The sequence below is a fragment of the Ursus maritimus genome, unplaced genomic scaffold, assembly GCF_017311325.1.
Source record: "Ursus maritimus isolate PB19 unplaced genomic scaffold, ASM1731132v1 scaffold_26, whole genome shotgun sequence".
Lineage (NCBI taxonomy): Eukaryota > Metazoa > Chordata > Mammalia > Carnivora > Ursidae > Ursus > Ursus maritimus.
This window is the reverse complement of record NW_024425119.1, coordinates 869,632-889,761: the sequence shown is the minus strand read 5'-3', so window position 1 is coordinate 889,761 and position 20,130 is coordinate 869,632. Positions and strand designations below refer to the sequence as shown.

Here is a 20,130-nt window from a genome sequence, read left to right as displayed (position 1 = left end):
TCCATTGAAAGAATTAGGAAGCTAGTAAGGGTGTATGAGGCGGATAGAAAAATGCTGAGCTAGCTGTCGTTGTTGTTATCTTCCTTTCAACATGTGGAGTTTAACTTAATGGGGAGCATGCAATTGGCATCTGGGGAAATGATACTGGAACTCAGGAGAGAAGCTAGACTGAAGATGTGTATTGAGAAAAACATGATCTTTAATGCTGAGCAAATGAGTTCCAGGAGGAAAAAGCAGAAACGCAGAGGAAGAAATGAAGGGAAAGAAACAAATCACAACAGACATTTATTTTATTTTATTTTTTAAAAGATTTTATTTATTTATTTGTCAGAGAGAGAGAGCACAAGCAGGGGGAGCGGCAGGGAGAAGAAGAAGCAGGCTCCCCGCTGAGCAGGGAGCCCAATAAGGGGCTTGATCCCAGGCCCCTGGGATCATGACCTGAGCCGAAGACAGGCACTCAACTGACTGAGCCACCCAGGCATCCCCATTTTATTTTATTTTATTTTTTAAAAGATTTTATTTATTTATTTATTTGAGAGAGAGAGAGAGACACAGCGTGTGAGTATGAGCAGGGGGGAAGGGCAGAGAGAGAGGGAGACGCAGGCTCCCAGTTGGGAGCCCAATGTGGGACTTCATCCCAGGATCCATCCCAGGATCCTGGGATCATGAACTGAGCCAAAGGCACTCAACCAACTGAGCCACCCAGGCGCCCTCACAACAGGCATTTAAAGAGGTTTCGAATTTCTTATGGTTTTACGCCATCACTTGCATCACCATTATGTAATCAAATTAATCATTGAATTGCTGAGATATTAGGGAGAGTCCCCCCACAAAAGTCTAATCTGGTTGGGAAGAAGACAACCCCGTTATAACAAAAAATTTAAATAGCACTTCAAAATAAATAGTGTAATTTCTTGTGTAAAGGTACATGGAGAGACACCCAAGCCAGGGTGTTTCAGGAAGGCTTTAGGAAGGAAGTGAGTTTTGAGTGGGTCATAATCTGAGAGGTTGAGTTGTGAGTCTTCCCAGGCAACTGAAAAGGCGTGATCAAAAAGGAGGAGGCAAGCAAGTCCAGGTGGGTGAGTGAACCAGTTTGGCAGGAGAAGTCATTGGTTGGATGGGGTGAGGGTGGGGATTGCAGATACCTCTGGGAAGGCAGGTTGAAACCAAATTGTGGCAGGTATTGAATAAGAATCTATCAGAATTGGATCTCTCTCTTATGCTTAAGGGAAACTCACTGAATTTTGAGCAAGTAAGTGTTATGATTGAATTTAAATTTTAAGAAAATTAATTTGAATCTATTTTAAAGGCAAAGTCACAGAACTCAGAGACCATTTAGCTCAAGCCCTTTGTCTCACAGATGAAATGCAGAGAGATTAAGAGACTTTTCTTTTTTTTTTTAAGATTTTTAAAATTTATTTGACAGCACAAGAGAGCACAAGCAGGGGAGCAGCAGAGGGAGAGGGAGAAGCAGCTTCCCCGCTGAGCAGGGCTGGGGAGCCTGATGCGTGCTGGGATCATGACCTGAGCTGAGCCACTGAGGCGCCCTGAGATTGAGACTTTCCAAGAGAAAACCCATATTTCCTGACTACTAATCTAATTTACTTTCTACAACTTCTAAAATTTAAAAATTTGCCTGATGCACAGCCCTCTTTGGGAATGGGTATTTTATGGAATGCAGCTCTCTAATGAGAAGGGAAGGTTGTACATGAGGGTGTGTCAAGAATTTGTGAGGTACCTGGGCTTCAGTGATACACAGGCAACTAAAGTGACAAAATAATGGTTATACTCTACTCCCGCTCCATTGGATTCTGGGACTGAAACAAGGAATATTCAGGTCAAGTTAGTTAAGCAAAAAGAAAAGAAAGGGCAATTCAAGTAGAAGACAGAAGCAGTGTAACCCATTAGAGAGAAAATTGGATGACTAATTAGAAGATTTGGATTCTAGTCCTGGTTAGCAGTGGTTACGGGTGAAGCCACACTTTTATCTGTCACATCGTTTCCAAGGTTCAAATAGATGTTTTTAGCTGATCTTTTGGAACTTGCAACCCAAAGAAGCATTGTTATACAACAGTGGTTAGTTTCCCAGAGGATACTCCAGGAATCTATAAAAATTCCATCAGAACTGAAATTAATGCATATTTGCAAAGAGAAATAGAAATATTTTTTGCAGTATTAATGAATTAGCGAAACAGATTAGCCAAACTAATTATTGTGGGGTTTTTAAAATGGAAAACATTTAATTAGGAAAGGATATGGAATACTTACCTGGCAGGGGAGACACCATGATCAGGAAAAAGATATGAAACTGAAGGTGGTGGCGAATATGAAAGAGAATTACTTCTTGGCACTTTGAAGGTAATCTGAGGTAAAGGGGAAGGCTCACAAATGGAGAAAAGGCAAGAGAGAGAAAGGGAAAGTATGTGCTGTGTGTATTTTGAAGAAACATGATACAAACAGTGTACCACTCTGAAGCAAAGGGAGAAACGGAGGTGGGACAAATGTTCAAAACAGGGTCAAAGACTCAAGCTATCAACTCCAAATGTGAGGCTCTAGCTGGAGTCCAGATTCAGGGGAACTCCAAGGGCCCACCTTCAGCCAGACCAGAGACATATTAAGACTCCTTAGCTCCAGGGCCAGAATTGGTTCCAGACTGTCCGTGAAAGCTGGGGTGGGTGGAGAGCACAGTAAGGGGAGGAACCAAGCAAAAAACTACAGACACAGAACCAGAGTTAGAGAAGGACAGAAAGAAACAGGTCCTAAAGAAAAGGAAGGAAGGGAGGGAGGGAGGAAAGGAGGAAGGGAGGGAGGGACAAAGAGACAGGTCTAAAGTTGGTGTGCTGGTCCATATGAACACTGAGACGGGATCCTCAGAAGAAAAAAAGGCAGCACAGGGGGAAATAATGCAGAAGGAGAAAAAGGTGCTGAGAGAGAGAGAGAGAGAGAGACAGAGAGACAGAGAGAGGGGACTCTCCAACCACCACCAGGGGGCACCTCCAGTTCCAGGGCAGTTTTGTTGATTAACAGCACCGGGCGGGGGGGGGGGTGTGTGTGTGTGTGTGCACAATAGAGTAGCCTTCCAACCGAGGGGAAGTACTGGTTGTAACCAGTACTCAAACATACTGAAGTAACCACATCTTCTCACCTTTCTGCTTCCTGGTGCTGTTCATGTTCTAGGCACTCTCATCACTCCACCAGCTGGCAGTGGCAATTGAGAGGCAAGGTAAAAAAAAAAAAAAAAAAAAAAAAAAAGTTAAATAATGATAAAAGATACAGGCAAAAATGAGAAGACAGAGGATGAACTAGGAAAAAAGAAACTGGGGAAAGAACAGTCAGGATATAACAGATTAGAAACAAACACGAAGAAAAGAGGTAACTTTAAAAAAAGAGAGAAGGAAAAGTGCAGAAAGTCAAACTGATCTGTGAGGAAATGAGGAAAGACAGGAGGAGAAAGTCCTGAAAAAAGCTGATCAGGTTATGTGATCAGTTCCACAGTGGCTTGTCACCACTTTCGCATCTCATCTATTGATAGGATATCTACAGAAGAGCTGTGCTTTATAAACACGCAAAACTGTAGCCTTTGCTCTTTGGGAGCATTTAGATATATGCTCATTTTTGTCAGATGAAAGAAAGCATATAGTAGAATTTGAGGATGAATTTTAAATCATTAAGTAGTTCCAGGCAATAAAAGAATAAAACTGCATAACTTCTGGGCCGTTTCTAAGCCAGGAGGGGGAGTGGGGGAGCCAGTGTTAGAAGTATTTTGACTCATGAAAGATACATTTAAATACATTTTCTTTAAGATTTTTTTTCCTTAAATGCTGCTTTATGAAAACACAACAGGTTATTGAAATGACCAGAATAAAGTGAGGGGGAGGTGGGGGAGAATCTCCACATAGCCCACTCCAAAATCTGTCACATAAATTCGCTCACCATTTTTCTCCAGATTTTGCACTGCTCAGGGTAGAAGAGGATCTTTGATTTAACCACTGTACACTTTATGATTGTTCCGGTCACTCAACTGGTACTTGACTGCTTCAGGGGAAGCGTCAAGGGTAGTGTTTCCTAATTGAGAGGTGGATATAGAGCCCAGCTAAGGCCCTCCGAGATGGAGAAGAATCCAGAACTAAAAACGTAATTACGATGACCAGTACAAATATCTGGGCATTCATTGTCGTTTTTCCTCAATTCAGGTCTGTTTTTGAGGTGTTTTTTTCTTCCTTCGGATTTAGCAGAATTGTAACGTCCTACAGAATTTAGTATTTCTAAAGCACACGCCTCAACACTCCTCTCCTAAAGCACATTCCCCTAGCCTTGGCGTGCAGATCTCCACCCCTCCCAGAGCACACTCCTCAGACTATCTCCCGTTTCCCATCCCCCCAGCTTCCTAACTACATTGTGCGCACTCTTCCAGGCAGCTTTTCTGCAGCCAGGGCAGTTGCAGGGCTCCAAGCCCGTCTTCTCTAGGGCGGTCACACGTGTCCATTCCCTGGGGTGGGTGGGTGGGGGTGTCGCTCTTCGCGCACGGCTGCTGATTGGTGCCTCCCCCTACCCCACCCTTCCCGCCGCACTCCAGCCTCCATCCTACTTGGTTCCAGCTTAACCAGCCCCACCACCTTCTTTCCTTGGAAAAAAGAGCTACTTTAGAGCTCCTTGAAACACCATTCTTGGATGGAATAAAAGTGTTTGAGTACAGGTGGAAATCACTTTATTTCTCCAGGCCTCATATTTCTGGGGTGCACAACCCGCTTGTTCTCTGGTGCTACCCTCAGCACCAATAATAACCGAACTCTCACACGTGCGTGTTTCTTGATCTAGCCCCTACCGAAAGCACCACCCAGCGGGCCCTTTAAAAGGACGCGACCACTAAGGCCAAGTGGGGGGTGGGAGAGACCCTTATTGTCCTCATTGGTCCAAGTCATTAAACTCCTCAGTCCCAAACACCTGGAAAGCAGAGTGAGTCCCCTGGCAGTTCATGGGGTGCACCTCGCTCCCGTCAAGTCACACTCCCCTTCTTTCTTGGGGTGCTCAGTTCCCTCTCCCCTCCCCCTCTCTTCCAATGCAGCTGTCCAGACTGGGGGTGGGGAGTGGGGGCGGGGGTTGTTGTTGTGGTGAGGGCGGCCCCGCCCCCTCCTCGTGGGCGGCCCCTCCCCCAGGCCCTCTGCTCGGCCCCCTCCCCCCGCCCCCCCAACCCCATCTGTTTTCCCCAGCGGTGAGATGATTATATTGTATGGTACTGGGGGCGGCCGCAGCCGCAGCCGCAGGATGGGGCGAGCGCTCGGACCCCGTCGGCAGCCGGAGCCGCAGCCGCCTCAGTAACTCGGGCCCCCGAGCCGCCGCCCCCCGCCCGGGTCGCCCGCCCTCAGCTCATGCACTCGCCGAGCGGCGGCAGCAGCGGGAGTAGCAGCCGCCGCCACCCCCGCCCGAGGAGCTGAGGCGCTGAGGCGCTGCGCCGGGGCGGGAGTCCGAGGCGGGCGGGCGAGCGGTGCGCGGGCAGCGTGGGGCCGCCGAGGCGCGCTTGGGGTTCGGGGCCACCGCCACCGCCGCGCCTGGGAGATGTGCCCGGAGGAGGGCGGCGCGGCCGGGCTGGGCGAGCTCCGCTCCTGGTGGGAAGTCCCGGCCATCGCGCACTTCTGCTCGCTTTTTCGCACCGCGTTCCGTCTGCCCGACTTTGAGATCGAGGTGAGTGGCCGCGAGGAGCGGGCGAGGTGGCGCACCCCGCGCCCCTTTCTCTCCTGCCCCCTCGGGAGTTCCAGAGCACTGTGCGGGAGGGAGCGGGGGGCACGCAGAGACTTTGCCGGTAGTCCGCAGCCAGGGGAAGGGCTCGGAGGCGGGGGCACGAGGCGCTCAAGGGCCGGAGTGCGGGCGGGGGCCGCGCGGGGCTCCGCAGGGTACGCCAAGTGCCGGCGTCCGGGCTCGGGACGTTCGCTCGTGGCCGCCGTGCCCACCCGCGCCTTCCGGGGCGAGGCGAAGCGGGCGGCGAGAGGGCGGGGGGAGAGTGCGCTTTTGTACGAGTGGGACCGGGCGGCTCTCCTGGGACTTGGGCAGGAGGCTGAGTGTGTGGGGAGAGTGCGTGCGCGCGCTCCCTGCCCCGGTGCCATTGAAGCAGCGAGCCAGCTGCTCCGGGCGGGGACAGGGTGCGGGCTGGATTAACTCCGACCGGGCCGGGAGGCGGCCTGCGGCCGGTTGGGGGAGGGGTCTGTCGTGCAGGGGAGAGGCTCGCCCTCACTTCGGCGGGCGCGTGGAGGGAGAATCGGACTTTGCAGACTGCGGGAGGCCCGCGACTCTCGGGGGCGCTTTGGGTTAACTTCGGCCGGCGGAGATGGGGGCCTGGGCTCGGGGGCGCGCTCTCCGGGGAGCTGCCCGGCGCTCAGCCCTTGCTCGGGGCTCCGAGGCTGCGGAGGGAAAGTTTAGGACTCCGTTATTCTTTAACAGCGCCTTTCCTCGGAACATACAGCCCTCTTTATGCGGGGAACTCGGGAGCTCTTTGAGTTGATTTCGCCACCATTATCCCTCCGGGCGGGCGTGGAGTAAAGGGATGGCTTTTCTGGCCAGGCCGAAGGTGCTTTCAAACCCGGGGCTTTGTGATAACCGGACTAAAATCAGGGGGTCCTAGGAGCAGGGATGGTGGCGGGAGTGTGAGGAATGGAATGTACACGACGGCCCAGACAGCGGCCAGCCCTTACCAGCATCCGTCCTCCTTTCTTTTATTTTTATTTTTGGAAGGGGGTGTGAAATATTTGATTGGTTGGCAGGTTGAATTGCTTGCCCTCCTATGGCAATATATATGGAGTGGACTTACCACTTTTGCCTTGGACAAAGGTAAAGGGAAATTGTTCGTCAGTTTTTCTTTTCAGTTCTGCCAATGAGTTCGCCAATGGAGTAATCAAAATAAGAATTACTTTTTTGGAGGAGCAAATCGTTGTTGCCTTCCCACCCCCACCTACCCTACTTTCTGCCATTTTCGAATTGATTTTAATTCGTTTATTCCTAGGATTTTTGCTTCACCTTTATTTTTAGAATCAGTGTTGTTTGCGGAAATATCATTTGCTTCTCATATGAATGAAGTGTTGGAACTTGCTCTTGTTGCAGAGTTAATGAATTTGGAAAATAAAAAGATCAAAGATCAAAAGAGGTACGGTGGGAGAATGAAGAGGAATGTAGGCTGATAAACTAGGACCACTCTCTGGCTTTTGGCGATTCTTAGTTCCTGAAGCTGATTAAAACAATGTAATTAAATCGTAGGCTTCTGTTTTTAGGAAGATAGAATAACTTGGGCATTTTAGATAGCACCATAGCGTTTGCTTTCAAAGTTCGAACGTAATTGTAGCAAGCATCATCTTTACTAAAAATGTTAGTAGAATATTGATGAAAAAGAGAAAGGGCCACAAAAATGAAAGATTTGGGAATGTTTAAATTCAGCAGATGTTTAACAGTTATTCTGATAATACTGTTTTCTTTTAGTTGGTATAAAATCGTGAAGTTTAATTCTATCCTGCTGCTCAAAATGGTGGCTGTTGTGGGAGGTATTGCTTGTGACTGTGCCATCTTGGGTGCTGGTAAACTTCCCCCCTAGCCCATTTTCTTCCTTGCGAGATAATAAAATTGAGGTAATGTTGAATTACAAGTTGAGAGCTTAAGGACCCATTCTAAAAATACTGTGGAAAAATTCATCTTCCAAAATCCATATATTCCCATTTTGTTGATGGAAAAATAGAGGTAACTAATTTTGCTTCAAATTATTACAGATACCTAGAGCAATGTCTAAATAACTTGTCTTATATTCTAAGAAATAAACGTGGTTTCTCAGTATTAGCTGGCATAATTTCTAAAGGAAATGTAAGCTGATCAGAGGGGTCAAGTTTGTATGAATAATAGAAGTGAAAAATCATTGTTACAGGTGAATCATTTGGGCTATTGAGATTATCTTTCTTTTGATTGGAGTGAGATTTTTGGAAGTGACGCTACTGTTTTTAAACTGCATGCTATTTGAAATACATGCAACACGAATGAATATTTGGGATCCATATGCACATTTTTATAATTATCCATAGTGTTTTTATTAGAAGTACAGTAGGTAGATAACAAATGGTAGTGACTTTCTAACTTCTGCAGTTCCTGTGTAATCCTCTCACGTGACGTTTGTTTTGTCGTGGCTAATGCAAATTGTAACTTAAAGTTTTCAATAGTTACCAGAAATTAAAAGTGGTCTTTTTTAAGTGTCTAACAAATTTGAATCATGACAGTGCAGAGCTCACTGAAAACACCAGATTTATGTATGTATGTAATCTTTACACCTAATGTGGGGCTCAAACTCACAACCCCTAGATCCAGAGTCCCATGGTCTGCTGACCGAGCCAGCCAGGCGCCCTTGAAAACAGCAGTTTTAGTTCAAGTATAAATAAATAATTTTTTTTTGTTAGGTGATTTTTTAATCTAATAGTTTATTGTCCTGACGGTTTGAGAAACAACCCCTTGGTTCCAGTGTATGATACAATGGAAGACCTTCCTTAAACAAAACAAACAAAAAACCAATTCTGATGCTGAGTTGTGTTTGTGAGGCCAACTGGAAAGGCCCTTCCATCTTAATTTACTACAACTTTAAAAGGTAAAAATGATGAATAATACCAAGTGGTAGAAGTTGTATATCAGCTTTCTTAGGAAACCAGTTTTCACCTGTGGGGAAAGATCTTGTTTTACCCTTGACCACCAAGCTGAACTCATGGATTTATAGAAAATTAAGGAAGTGGAATCCTCAAGGACTTGGCTTCTATTTATCTATCGTGAAGTAATCTCTTAGATAGGTGAAGGGCTGGGAGGATTCATGGTACAATTCTGCAAGAGGTCAAGAACTCCCACTTACAGAACTGTCCCCAAAACATGGATAATTTTATTTTTGCTTGTAAAAAACCTTTTTACTCTGTTAATCAAACTTAAATGTACAGGATTTCTTTAGGGATTCTGTAATCGTCAGATGGAAAATCTGTGAATTTTAAGTTCAAAATTTCTGGTTTGAAAAATAATACCGATATTATATAAACCTTGAAAATTATAGCACAATGTCGGTAAGAGAATTAAAATCACCCATAATTCTACCACTAAGAGATAAAAGCTGTTAACTGTTAACATTGTATCCCTCCACTCAGGGATAGAAGCTATTAACTGTTAACATATTTAGAAATTCCCAAATATGCTCACAATGTATTTGTGCCTTAGGTTAGGTACTGTTTTTATTTTTCAGATGAGAGCATTGAAGTATAGCTGGACAACAGTAGGTTAATGATACTGAATTCAGTGGGAGCCCCTTACTCTACTAGGTACTTAACTTCTAACTGGGAGATTACCAAAGAAGCTCATAACTCGCCTCCTTTGCGTCAGAAAATTATCTGTTAATATTTCAGAACCATTTCATTTAAATCAAGGATTTTATAATTGTTTAACATTCCAGTGGGTTAGGCTGGTTAAGTTTTTTTTTTACCAGTTTGAGAAATGGAGAATGGTGAATTGACCTCTGTAGAGATTTAATGCTGATTTTTTTTTTTTTTTCTTACCAGGTGCTCCTTACAGTGAATGTAGTGTCTTGATCTAAGTAAGGGAAGGGGGTGTAGAATCATTTTAACAGTCTCGTCTGGAGTTAATCACGATGGGTGTGGGGTTCTGGGCAGAAATCCCATCACAAATATTTTGGGAATATTTTCCTCTAGAGAAGAGACTGGTGCCCCTAGGTGGCTCTTTGAAAATGGTCATGATGGTTTGTATATTAGCAACATGGTAAAAATAATCTGCTTGTCGTGTCTACTTTTTTCCCTGAGCTTCTTGCTGTTGAGTACTGAATCCTTTCCCTGCTTTGGCTCTCCTTCCTGGTTGTGGTTGTATGTAGGTAAAGTGCATGATGCTCTGGGGGCTGTATCTTTAATTCAGATTCCCAAGTTTCACTCTTGGTGTTTCCTTGGATCTAATCCCTTAATCAAGATCACCAAGGCATAAATTTTTATTTTTAAAAATTTTTTATTTAATTTTATTTTTTAAGAAAGATTTTATTTATTTGACAGAGGGTGAGAGAGAGAGAGAGCACAAGCAGGGGGAGTGGCAGTCAAGGGAGAGGGAGAGGCAGGCTCCCTGCTGAGAAGGGAGCCGGATGTGGGGCTCAATCCCAGGACCCTGGGATCATGACCTGAGCTGAAGGCAGCCGCTTAATGGACTGAGCCACCCAGGCGCCCATTTAATTTTTTATTTTTTTAAGTAATCTTTACACCCAACATGGGGCTCAAACTCACATCCCCGTGATCAAGAGCCCCATGCTCTACTTGACTGAGCCATTCAGGCATCCCAAGGCATAAATTATTAAGCATGAAAATAAGAAACAAGAATTGCTGAGAGTAACATATTAGTACATCAGTCATATCAGCAGTTCTTGAGCCTGGGCCTATGGATGGGCTATAGGAGATTTTGTGTTGATGTACATACCTGCATTTTGCTGGAAGAGAGGGGCCCGTTGCTTTCATCAAATTCTGAAAGAGGTCCCCAACCGTACGAAGGTTGAAAAGCTCTGAATTAGATCAAAGAATAAGTTAACCTTAAATAGGGGAACCAGAAGCCTAGTTTTATGACACAAAATGCACTAGACTAGGAGTTAGGAGGCTTGAATTCTTATTCTAACTGTGCCGCTAACTAGCTCTGTGACCTTGGACAGGTCAGAATAGCCTAATGATAAATGACACTTGCATAGTACTTGATATATTTTCCAAATGTTATTTATTTTATTTTATTATTTATTTATTTTAATTTTTTTATTTATTTATGTGACAGAGAGACAGCCAGCGAGAGAGGGAACACAGCAGGGGAGTGAGAGAGGAAGAAGCAGGCTTCCAGCAGAGGAGCCCAATGTGGGACTCGATCCCGGAACCTCGGGTTCACGCCCTGAGCCAAAGGCAGATGCTTAACGACTGTGCCACCCAGGCGCCCCCCAAATGTTATTTATTTTATTGATTGATTGTATTGATCTTATTTATTTAGTTAAAGTAAGCTCTACACCCAACCTGGGGCTTGAACTCATGACCCTGAGATCAAAAGTCGTATGCTCTACCAGCTGAGCCACTCAGCTGTCCCCCAATGGTATCTCATTTAATCTTTAGCTATTTTTTTTTTTAAAGATTTTATTTATTTATTTGACAGAGATAGAGACAGCCAGCAAGAGAGGGAACACAAGCAGGGGGAGTGGGAGAGGAAGAAGCAGGCTCATAACAGAGGAGCCTGGTGTGGGACTTGATCCCAGAACGCCGGGATCACGCCCTGAGCTGAAGGCAGACGCTTAACCGCTGTGCCACCCAGGTGCCCCTAATCTTTAGCTATTTGTAACCATTACTATGAGGTAGGAATTATCCTCATTTTATAGATGAGATTGGAAATTTAGATGTTGAGTTGCTTGCCAGGTAGACTCTCACCTGGATCTTAGGTTTTTTGATAACAAATTCTTTGCCGTTACTACTATATCTCACTGTTCTTATTTCGTTATCTAAAATGAAGGACTCGACCTATAAGTAATGGCCAAGCCTCCTTAATGCAAATGTTGAGTTCTTTGATTTTTAATAATGTGGGGTACAGAAGATATTTTTAAAACCTTTTTTTTAAAGATTTTATTTATTTATTTGTCAGAGCACGCACAGACACAAGCAGGGGGAGCAGCAGGCAGAGGGGGAAGCAGGCTCCCCACTGAGCAAGGAACCTGATGTGGGACTGGATCCCAGGACCCTGGGATCATGACCCGAGCTGGAGGCAGACACTTAACTGACTAAGCTACCCAGGTGTCCGCCTTTTAAAACTTCTGCTGAACTAAGTACAGAGTCAAGTTCATGATTCCATTTCCTCCCTCCCTCTTCTTTCTTTCTTTCTTCCTTTCTTCCTTTCCTTTCCTTTCCTTTCCTTTCCTTTCCTTTCCTTTCCTTTCCTTTCCTGTTCTTTCTGATTTTATTTGAGAGAGAGAGAAAGCACAAGCAGGGGGAATGGCAGAGAGAGAAGCAGGCTTCCCGCTGAGCAAGGAACCCGATGAGGGGCTTGATCCCAGGACCCTGGGATCATGACCTGAGCCAAAGGCAGACGATTAATCAACTGAGCCACCCAGGCACCCTGATTCCATTTCTTTCTTTTAGCAAGTACTTACTGAGCAACTACTATGTGCTAAGCACATCTTTAATGGAGGTACAGATATGAACATAACACAGAAATACCTGCCCTCTTTTCAGTGGAAGGAAACAGTAAATGAGTTGGTAAGGGTAGTATGTCAGTGGTTATTAAGAAACATCACAGTGTGGAGGCATAGGGAGGCCCAATTGAGGAGGTGGGTTGTTGTCATTTAAAATAGGCTGGTTAGGTATGGCCTCACTGAGAAGATGGCATTTGAGCGGACTGAAGGAGATAAGTGATTTAAAATGATTGATTGATTGATTGATTGATTTTTAAAGATTTTATTTATTCATTTGACAGAGCATAAGCAGGGGGGGTGGCAGAGGGAGGGGGAGAAGCAGGCTCCCCGCTGAGCAGGGAGCTCGATGCAAGAATTGATAACAGGATTTTTCTCTGGGATCATGACCTGAGCCAAAGGCAGACGCTTAACTGACTGAGCCAACCAGACACCCCTAAAATGATTTAAACATTAGTAGTTTGTGACGCTATTCTATTTAATGTAAGATACCAGATGATAAATATTTTGTAAAGATTCAAGATCTCTTCCTTCCCTGAGGGGTAAAGCCCAAGCACAGGCGTGGGTTACAGAGGGGCAAATCTTTATGCAGTTTGAAATCCTGAAAGGGGAGAATGTTCTCTCAGAGAACATGATCATATATTTGTCTCCAAAAGTGAGGGGTTGCCTGGATGACTTAGTCAGTAGAGCATGCGACTCTTGATCTCGGGGATGTGAGTTCAGCCCATGTTGGGTCTGGAGATGACTTAAAAATTTCTCTCTCTCCAAAAGTGAATACTGGATCCCCTTTCTGTTTATACCAACATTTTGAAAGGGAAGGCTTCCTTTGCCAACCATGTGAACCTTCAGAGGGGTAGTTGGGAACTTCCACAGTCCTAGAAAGGGCAATACCCTCTCATCTCTGAAGGACAGCCTATGTTACCATCTGGCATACTTTATGACGGAAGTTCAGTTCAGTGTTGCTTAATTTTCTGGAACGTAGTTAGGATAGCCTAAAATACACCTTGGCACCATCCGGTACCATGAACTGTCTGCCCCTTGATCAGGAGAGGCTTGGGCTGTGTGTTAGGAGTAGGAATGAGGAGCATTAGCAGAATGCTGGAGAACTGCAGGAGCAAAGGCTGGTTTAGGTAAAAATTCAGTGTGGCCAGAGCCAAGGGGGCAGAGCTGCACAGCTTCTAACTGTATGGTTTTAGATTTGGTTGATGTGATTGAACGTATTTGCAAAAGGAATCAAGCAGAAAGTCAGAAACCTGGATTGTGGGCCCACCTCTGTCATTAACTTGAGTTATGATCCTAGGCAGATTTCTGGTTTGCCCCACGTATAAAATGGGAATTTTAGACTAGATGATTCTTAGATGTTCCTAGTTCTTTAGTTCTGTCATTCTAGGAATGGTTCTCAGCACTATTCTCATGCTGTTCTCATGCACAGCGCTATTAATTGATTCAGAAAATCATCGACCTCACTTATTAGGGTCAAGGTTGTGACCTGTGTTAGGATCCATGTTTTACAGATTAATTTTGTACCAGATAAAAGCTGCAAGTCCATATTTGATGTGTTTGTGGATTATATGAACTTGTCTTTCTGTGGAAATCTTGTCTCCAGACATGCTGCTATGAAAGTAGATTTTAGGACTTGATGATTGATTTTTTTCACAGCCTCCAAGGTCCTCAAACTGAGCTAAGATTTTGTGTTTTGAGACTGTGAGGAATTTTGGAGGATGAAGGTCTTGAGTTACGTTATCTTCCCTTCACATTTGTTTCTTCACTTAATTTAACATCATTCATACTTTGAACTGCGAATGAAATCCAGTTATAGCTTCAGGCATGTGGCTATCTTCTCATTTGGTATTGCAGTCTTTTTAGAAGGCCATGTTGTCTTTCTGTATTTTCATATTTCAGTAGATGCTGTTCCTTGGGATGCTTTTATTATACCTTCTTCACGTTATCCTCTAACCTATATTAATTTATGTTGGAAAACTTGGGAAAAGTCATTGAGTAGTTCTTATAATGAAGAAAAGAATTGTTAGGTAATAATATTGAGCTCAAGATTCTGGGTTTCTTCAAGGCTTGGGGTTTCTTAGCCTCAGCACTGTTGGTATTTTGGATCAGATAAGTCTTTGTTGTGGAAAAGCTGTCACACACATTTTAAGCTGTCTAGAAGCATCTCTGGCCTCTACCCTCTATGTGCCCGTAGCATCCCCAGTCATGACAAATAAAATTATCTCCAGACGCTGCCAAATATATCTCCTGGGGTGGCCCAAAGATCACCTCCATTTGAGATTTACTGCTTTAAGGTATAAGTGGGGAGGACTTTTCAGTTGGTCGTTGTATAAAAGGTATCCTGTGAAGATGAGTTTTTCCTTCTGATAATTTTTTTTCTTAAATGCAAACCTTTAGTATATTTGTTTATAAAAACTGAGGGAAGTTAAAGTTGCTCACAGATGTGCATGTCAGTAGTAATTGCACATGTCAGAAAACTGGGAAGCAAATGTTTTGTTAATATTTTTCTATCCTGGGGAGTCATTTAAGGGAAGATGTAGTTTGGGGGCAGTAGAGAGGGTGTTCTGGGGCTAATTGGATCCGAAAGAAAGGCCTCTCTTAGTCAAGGCCTGGCTGCCTGGCACTGTCGGGGAAGAGGGGTGTTGTGCTCTGGCCTCAGGCTGGCTTCTGCACTGCCATTGCCTGTCAGGGCACCGGCTTTTCTTGACAAATCTCGTGAGCCTTGCGCAGTGGTGGACTATGGGGAGTGGGGGTGGTTAGTTATGACCGGGTCAAAAGTTCAGTGAGACCTAAGTCGAAGGGGGGTGTTGTGTGCACATGTGTATGCTTACATCTCGGAGACATATGGGTATATTGTTATGTAAAGTTTATTATTCCATCAGAATTTTCACCTTGGAACACACCCATCACAGAACCTTTCTTGAGGTTGCTTTAAGAATTTTTCATGATTTCTCCCATTGGATTTTTCCTTGTAGGCAAGTATGGCAAAATAGTTTATGCATCAAGTAGGTTTTCATTTTGGTTTGGAGAAAAAATTGTATTGTGATGGTGACTTAGAGGGAAACTTCTTGGAAGAAAGATACTGTGGAACTTCAAGGGAGATGGTGTCAATTGTCTGTGGCTTCCGAAGGTGTCTTTTACGTTGAATATCCATCTCAGCGTCCATCTTTGCCATGTTGGGGTATTTGGTCCCCGCAGGGATCCAGCACCTTATTAAATTCCAGAATCTATATAAATAAGTTGGGGTGAAGTCAGTCACTTTTGCAGCCAAAAGCAGCTTTCTCCTTCAGGAGGGCAAATGACCCCTCAGAATAATTCTGTTACAGGCTCTGTTTTGCATGTCGTTCCTCACACACCCCTTTAAAATAGAATACGGTTATGTAAAAATATATGAAATACAGTATTTTGTTCTCCTGTTTAAAGTCCTTGACCTAATGTGACCTTTATGATTTGGTTGGCTTTAAACGACGTCATGTTCTTACAAGTTCCATACTGTAATTGTCAGCTTTTAGTTCTGATTTTAGCTAAAGAGCCCACTCTTTAGGAGCAGTGTTGTTCCACTTTTTCCTAAGGGTGGGTTTGCTAGAGTGACTGCCTGACTTGGCAATATGTCACCGAGGCATGTCGCCACCTGAATTAAATGTGTGAATGGTTGTCATAGCAGACTGTGTGCATCCTTCTGTGCCCCTCCCCCCCACCCATAACCTCTAAAAATAAATGAAAATAGAGGAAGTGTTAGGGTCACAATTGCACTAACCACTTCATGTTTTTAATGTCGAACCTTTAAATCACCTCCAATTAATAATTCCCAAGAATGGAATAAGTTCTTAGAATTGCGAATGATGTTAAGCAGTCTGGTTGGCTATAAGAGCGTTTTTCTCCTGACCGGTTCCTTTTAATGAACACCCCTTCCCTGAGTGTTCATTGTTTCAGCAACAATGGTCCTAAGGACAGTTGATTTGCTTGACAGAAAATGTGTTAAATTAACAGATCTACTTCTTTAGCAAATCTTTTCTCTCCCCCATTCCCTATTGTGTCTCTTCTGTCTCCCTAAGAGGTTGTGTTTGCAGATTCTTTTTAGGTGTGGGAGACAATTTTTATAATCAGTGTCCTGAAGTTCTTTGTTCAGGAGACACTGTTTTATGGGGGAAAGGTGATTTAAAGAAAAATTTCACCTGTTGACATAATTAAGGGCTCTTTTTTTTCCCCACTCTTAGACTGGCATTGATTTGAGTTAGTATCCTATACAAATTTATTTTTTTTTTTCCCCACATTGTTTCTGAAACACTTTTCTCCCCTCATTTTCCAGTGTTGTTAAGGCAGGCCTCGGGGATTGGGAGCGGAATGTTCTTTTTTTTTTTTTTTAAAGATTTTATTTATTTATTTGACAGGATAGAGACAGCCAGCGAGAGACGGAACACAAGCAGGGGGAGTGGGAGAGGAAGAAGCAGGCTCATAGCGGAGGAGCCTGATGTGGGGCTCGATCCCGTAATGCCGGGATCACGCCCTGAGCCGAAGGCAGACGCTTAACCGCTGTGCCACCCAGGCGCCCCTGGAGTGGAATGTTCTAATTGATGGTGAGGATACTTGTGTCCTCATAACACTAGATTTTCATCACTTTCCATGATGGAGCCCATCTTCATAACTGTACGTGTATTTCTGTAATCTGCAACTCTTTCAAATAATAGTGGAATTAAAAGGAAAAGGAAAATCTCAAATCCCAATCACTCTGTCTTCTGTTTTTGTTATTAAGGTTGCAGAGGTATGTGACAAGATTGCTACTCTCCTGCTGCCCTCAGGAATTACAGTATGTTTAAAAAAAAAAAGAAAAGGTGGGTGGGTAGCAATGGTAGTGTAAAACGTATGTTATGTGCCAGATGAGTTATAGAATGTATGACCTCTGTAGGAATTCAGGGGCAGGCAGTGATCATGAATGAAGTGCTTCCTGGAGAAGGCAGGATTTGGAAGTTCATATGAGTAAGTCAGAATATCTGTCTAGATCAGAAAGTTCTTTTCTTATAGAGGGCTTATAAAAAATGAGGTTGAGGAATAGTAGGCCAGACATTGCATCAAGCCTTGAATGCCAGGCTCACTGGTGTTAAACATTTTTATTCAGGCATTGAAGTTTAAGACAAGAATGACAACAAAATTTTAGACTAAGAATGTCCTGTGTACTAAATGTTTTAGACTAAATCTGGTATTGGAAGCTAGGATAGAACAGAGTGAAGGAAGAAAGACTAGTTTAACTATTGGAGTGAAATGAGTGTGAAATGCTGAAGGTAGCGGTAATAGGAAAGGACATTCATCACTGGCGTTATTGAAGAATAGGTAGGACTAGATGATCAATAATATTGGATGCATAAAGAAGGTTGAATCAGTTAAGGATGTTTTAGGCTGCAAGTAAAGAATGTCGTACTAACAGCAACTTAAACACATTTGACCAGCCTGTAACATAATCTGGAGGAATGTGCCAGGGCAGATACGGCAGCTCTTAAGAGTACATGTTAGTAGTGGGTCAGTGGTGCTCCCCACGGTCACAGGATGGATTATGCATCTCTGAGCTCTGCATTGCTGAGTGATACAGAGAAGTACAGGAAAATTACAATTGAAAACAGCCATTGAGTTGGTGATTTGAAGAGGTCGAAGATTACTTCAGAGAATCCTGTTTGGAAGAGGAACAGAGAGGCTAAAATGCATTCTCCTGGAATGAGAGAGGAAGAGTTCTCCAGGAAGCTTAAGAGAATGGTGGAAAAGAAGGAACTTTAAAAGTTTTTTCAAGAATAATAACCATCACAAAAAGAAATCTTAGTTCTTACATGGTTAATATTTTAATGTTGTACCGAGGGAGTCAATTGTAGTACAATTTTTTTTTTTTTTTTTAAAGAAAAGCCAGCCTGTTTCCAAATTCTACTCCATGTTTTGTACCAGCAATCCTTTCTTTCTCCCTTTATTATTGGGAGGGGGCTGGTAGTTACCCCACCCTAAAATTGTCAGTTGTTCAGTGTTTTAGCTTCCTGTTTATTAGTAAAACAAAAATCCAGACACAGAAATGTAGCCTTTTTATCTTTAGAATTTTAGATTTACTCTTGCTTAACTATTGATTGTTTGGAATACTTCAGTTTTTAGTTTTTCTCTGTTGTTAAGTATTTAGTGATCTGTAAGACTGCTACTTAATGTGACTCTGTGATCCTTTCGTAATGGTGTTAAATAAGTGGGCATTTATTTACAAATAAGATAGGTATCAAGTGTTCTACTAACATGTTCCCTGAGTCAGGTGGAAGTTACAGTTCAACAGAAGGCTGTTTTGTGTATTTGTCTTATCTCCCCACTGGCTCTACAAAAAATTTTGGAGGATATCTGGCAGTCCTAGAAGCTCCTTACCCCTTCTCCCTCCTACTGTGTCAAGTGAATCTGCATCCTGGCTAGTCATCTAACACATCTTGCAAGAAAAGATGAACTGGGTCAATCAAATTCCAAGAACTGGGTTCTTCAAAGTGTAACCTAGGAAATACAAGGATTATGGAGTTAGTGTGGAAAAGAAGCTAAAAGGTGACTGTGAGAAGCCATGATACAAGCCAAAAAAAATCTTGCATGTGAGGGAGCAGAAACTGACAGAGACCCAGCATTTAGAGGAATTAACAGGAAGGTTCCAGCTCCAGTCCATTGGTATATATCCTGTAAGAACCCCCAAGCATCTGAGGGAGTCCACATTCCTTGTCCCCCAAAGAACCTAACACCTTCCTTTATGTGCATATATTAAATATTTATAACGGTAGGATCATACTTTTACACGCTCAACAGGATCCTGTTTTATTTAGTTAACAATATTACATGATACAGAATGCCCTTTCATCTCCTACATTATGACTTTTAATAGCCTCAAAGTATTGACACTCCGATCTATTTAACCAATCCTCTATGGGGCATTGAGGTTATTTTTAGTTGTTTTCTATCATAACAGTCATGAACAGAAAATTTTTTCCCCCAAGATGAGATTAGTGTTTTTTATTTTTTTAAAAAAATTTTGTTTATTTATTTTTTAATAATCTGCACACGCAATGTGGGTTTCGAACTCATGACCCTGAGATCAAGAGTCATAAGCACTTCTGACTGAGCCAGCCAGGGGCCCCAGGATTAGTGTTTTTAATCATTAGACTTTTGTTATTATTTTCTATTTGAAGTCTTAAGTTTTGAGTTTTTTTCAGTCATTTTTTAATGTTCTATTTTATGATAAAAGCTAACATGAATTTGATGCCCACAGTGGGTGCTCTAGGCACTGCTTCAAGTGTTTCTTATGCATCAGCTTATCTATTCTTTTTTAAAATTGAGATATAATGGACATATAACATTATTAGTTTCAGGTCTACAACATAATGATTCGATACTGTATATATTGTGATGTGATCATCACAGTAAGTATAGTTAATATCCATCACCACATGTAGTTACAGATTTTTTTTCTTGTGATGAGAACTTTAGGGGGCTCCTGACGGAGTCAATAGAGCATGTGGCTCTTGATCTCAGGGTTGTGAGTTCAAGCCCCACAATAGGCATGGAGCCTATTAAAAAAAAAAAAAAAAGACCTACTCTCTTACAATTTTCAGATACACAGTACAATATTGTATACTGTGGTCACTATGCTATACATAACATCCCCAGGACATATTTATTTTATAACTGGAAATTTGTACCTTTTGACTACCATGTTGCCCACCCCCTACTCTGCCTCTAGCAACCAACAATCTGTTCTTTGTATCTGCATTTGGTGGAGTTTTTGTTTTTATCTTTTTTTAAGATTTCACACATAAATGAGATCATATACTATTTGTCTTTCTCTGTCTGACTTATTTCACTGAGCATAATGCCCTTAAGGTCTATCCATGTTCTTGCAAATGGTAAGATCCTTCTTTCTTTCTTTTCTTTTTTTA

The 20,130-nt window shown here is 43.1% G+C and overlaps 1 protein-coding gene across 1 annotated transcript in view; it reads left to right on the top strand.

The window, feature by feature from the left end:
- Positions 1 to 5,498: 5,498 nt before the first annotated feature.
- Positions 5,499 to 20,130, top strand: part of LOC103675699 (cat eye syndrome critical region protein 2) — a 173,951-nt gene continuing 159,319 nt past the window's right edge. Inside the window, 1 exon segment of the mRNA XM_040641979.1 lies at positions 5,499 to 5,682. Within this exon segment, the coding sequence (XP_040497913.1) occupies positions 5,557 to 5,682 (126 nt within the window). The 5' untranslated portion in view covers positions 5,499 to 5,556.